General features: G+C 50.4%; 1 protein-coding gene across 1 annotated transcript; it reads right to left on the minus strand.

Moving 5' to 3' along the window:
- Positions 1-3: 3 nt before the first annotated feature.
- On the minus strand, positions 4-705 carry LOC117799627 (heterogeneous nuclear ribonucleoprotein A3 homolog 1-like; the record flags this gene model as incomplete). Its single annotated transcript, XM_034652112.1, has 1 exon — positions 4-705. A coding segment is annotated over exon 1 (702 nt), but the record flags the coding sequence as incomplete, so codon positions are not given.
- Positions 706-789: the final 84 nt, after the last annotated feature.

The following is a 789-nucleotide window of genomic DNA, read 5'->3' on the forward strand; positions in this document are numbered from 1 at the left end:
GCCTCCGAAACCACCCGGCCCTCGGCTGCTAAAGTTTCCACCACCTCGGCCGCCGAAGTTGCCCCCGCCATTGCCAAAGCTAGCTTCTCGACCACCGCCAAAACTGCTTGCGCCACCACCACGACCTCCCCTCGGTGCTCCTGCGGTCTGCATCTCTTGCTTTGATAGGGCCTTTTTCACTTCGCAGTTATGCCCGTTGATCGTATGGTATTTCTGGACAACAATTTTGTCCACTGTATCATGATCATCGAATGTAACGAATGCGAATCCCCTTTTCTTCCCGCTCTGACGGTCTTCCATAACTTCAATGGTTTCAATTTTTCCATACTCTTCAAAATAGTCTCTTAAGTGAAATTCTTCTGTGTCTTCTTTAATACCGCCGACGAATATTTTCTTTACGGTTAAATGTGCCCCAGGTCTTGCAGAGTCTTCTCGCGACACAGCACGTTTTGGTTCTACAATACGTCCATCAACCTTGTGCGGCCTTGCAGCCATTGACGCATCCACCTCTTCCACGCAGGAGTACGTCACGAATCCAAAACCCCTGGATCGCTTTGTTTGTGGGTCCCTCATAACCACACAGTCCGTTAATGTGCCCCATTGCTCGAAGTGTTCCTTTAAGCTTTCGTCTGTTGTTTCAAAGCTCAAGCCTCCGATGAAGAGCTTCCTCAACTGTTCCGGCTCCTTGGGATCTCGGCCGTCCATTGCTGCTACTTATGCTGCGAGACTCTTCGATGTTAGACCGTTCACCAAGGAGGAGGAAGAAGAAGAGGCAGAGTCGTAGTCGCC

Source organism: Ailuropoda melanoleuca, unplaced genomic scaffold (genome assembly GCF_002007445.2).
Source record: "Ailuropoda melanoleuca isolate Jingjing unplaced genomic scaffold, ASM200744v2 unplaced-scaffold54104, whole genome shotgun sequence".
NCBI classification, from domain to species: Eukaryota; Metazoa; Chordata; class Mammalia; order Carnivora; family Ursidae; genus Ailuropoda; species Ailuropoda melanoleuca.